The 489-nt window shown below is 42.8% G+C and overlaps 1 protein-coding gene across 1 annotated transcript; it reads left to right on the forward strand.

Moving 5' to 3' along the window:
* Nucleotides 1-6: 6 nt before the first annotated feature.
* On the forward strand, nucleotides 7-440 carry LOC113464036 (uncharacterized). Its single transcript, XM_026811688.1, has one exon. The coding sequence runs from the start codon at nucleotides 9-11 to the stop codon at nucleotides 438-440; it is 432 nt and encodes a 143-aa protein (XP_026667489.1). The 5' UTR covers nucleotides 7-8.
* Nucleotides 441-489: the final 49 nt, after the last annotated feature.

The following is a 489-nucleotide window of genomic DNA, read 5'->3' on the forward strand; positions in this document are numbered from 1 at the left end:
CGTACAAAATGGGAAGGCCAAAGAAGACTGGGAAACTGTCGAAAGTGAGCAAATCCGCAATAAAGGTGAGGACGATGGTACCGAAGCAGTTCAGACAGACGACTTTACCGATCGCCAAACAGATCAAGACTAAAATAGGCAGAAACGAGGAGTTGGGCAACCGGAAGCTGCACGTCGTTAACGAGAGTAACAGCACGGCCAACACATCTACTGATTTAGTCAACACCGTACAGCCTACGACCGTCAATGCTCGTGAATGTAGGATTATGTTGCAGAGACTAACAAAAGAACAAATTGAGCTGTATAAAAATCAGAAACAGCCCGATCAGTCGCCAANAAAATGGCACATAAAAATACCAAAATCAGTATTAGACGAAAGTCAGAAGGAAATCGAAGACGCAAGCCTGGACCCAGTTATAGACTCAAGTGATACTGTCTGATTCTACACGTTTTTTTAATTATCATCGACGATATCAGTACGATTACATA

The sequence above is a fragment of the Ceratina calcarata genome, unplaced genomic scaffold (genome assembly GCF_001652005.2).
Source record: "Ceratina calcarata isolate Rehan_Ccalc_2016 unplaced genomic scaffold, ASM165200v1 scaffold11207, whole genome shotgun sequence".
NCBI classification, from domain to species: Eukaryota; Metazoa; Arthropoda; class Insecta; order Hymenoptera; family Apidae; genus Ceratina; species Ceratina calcarata.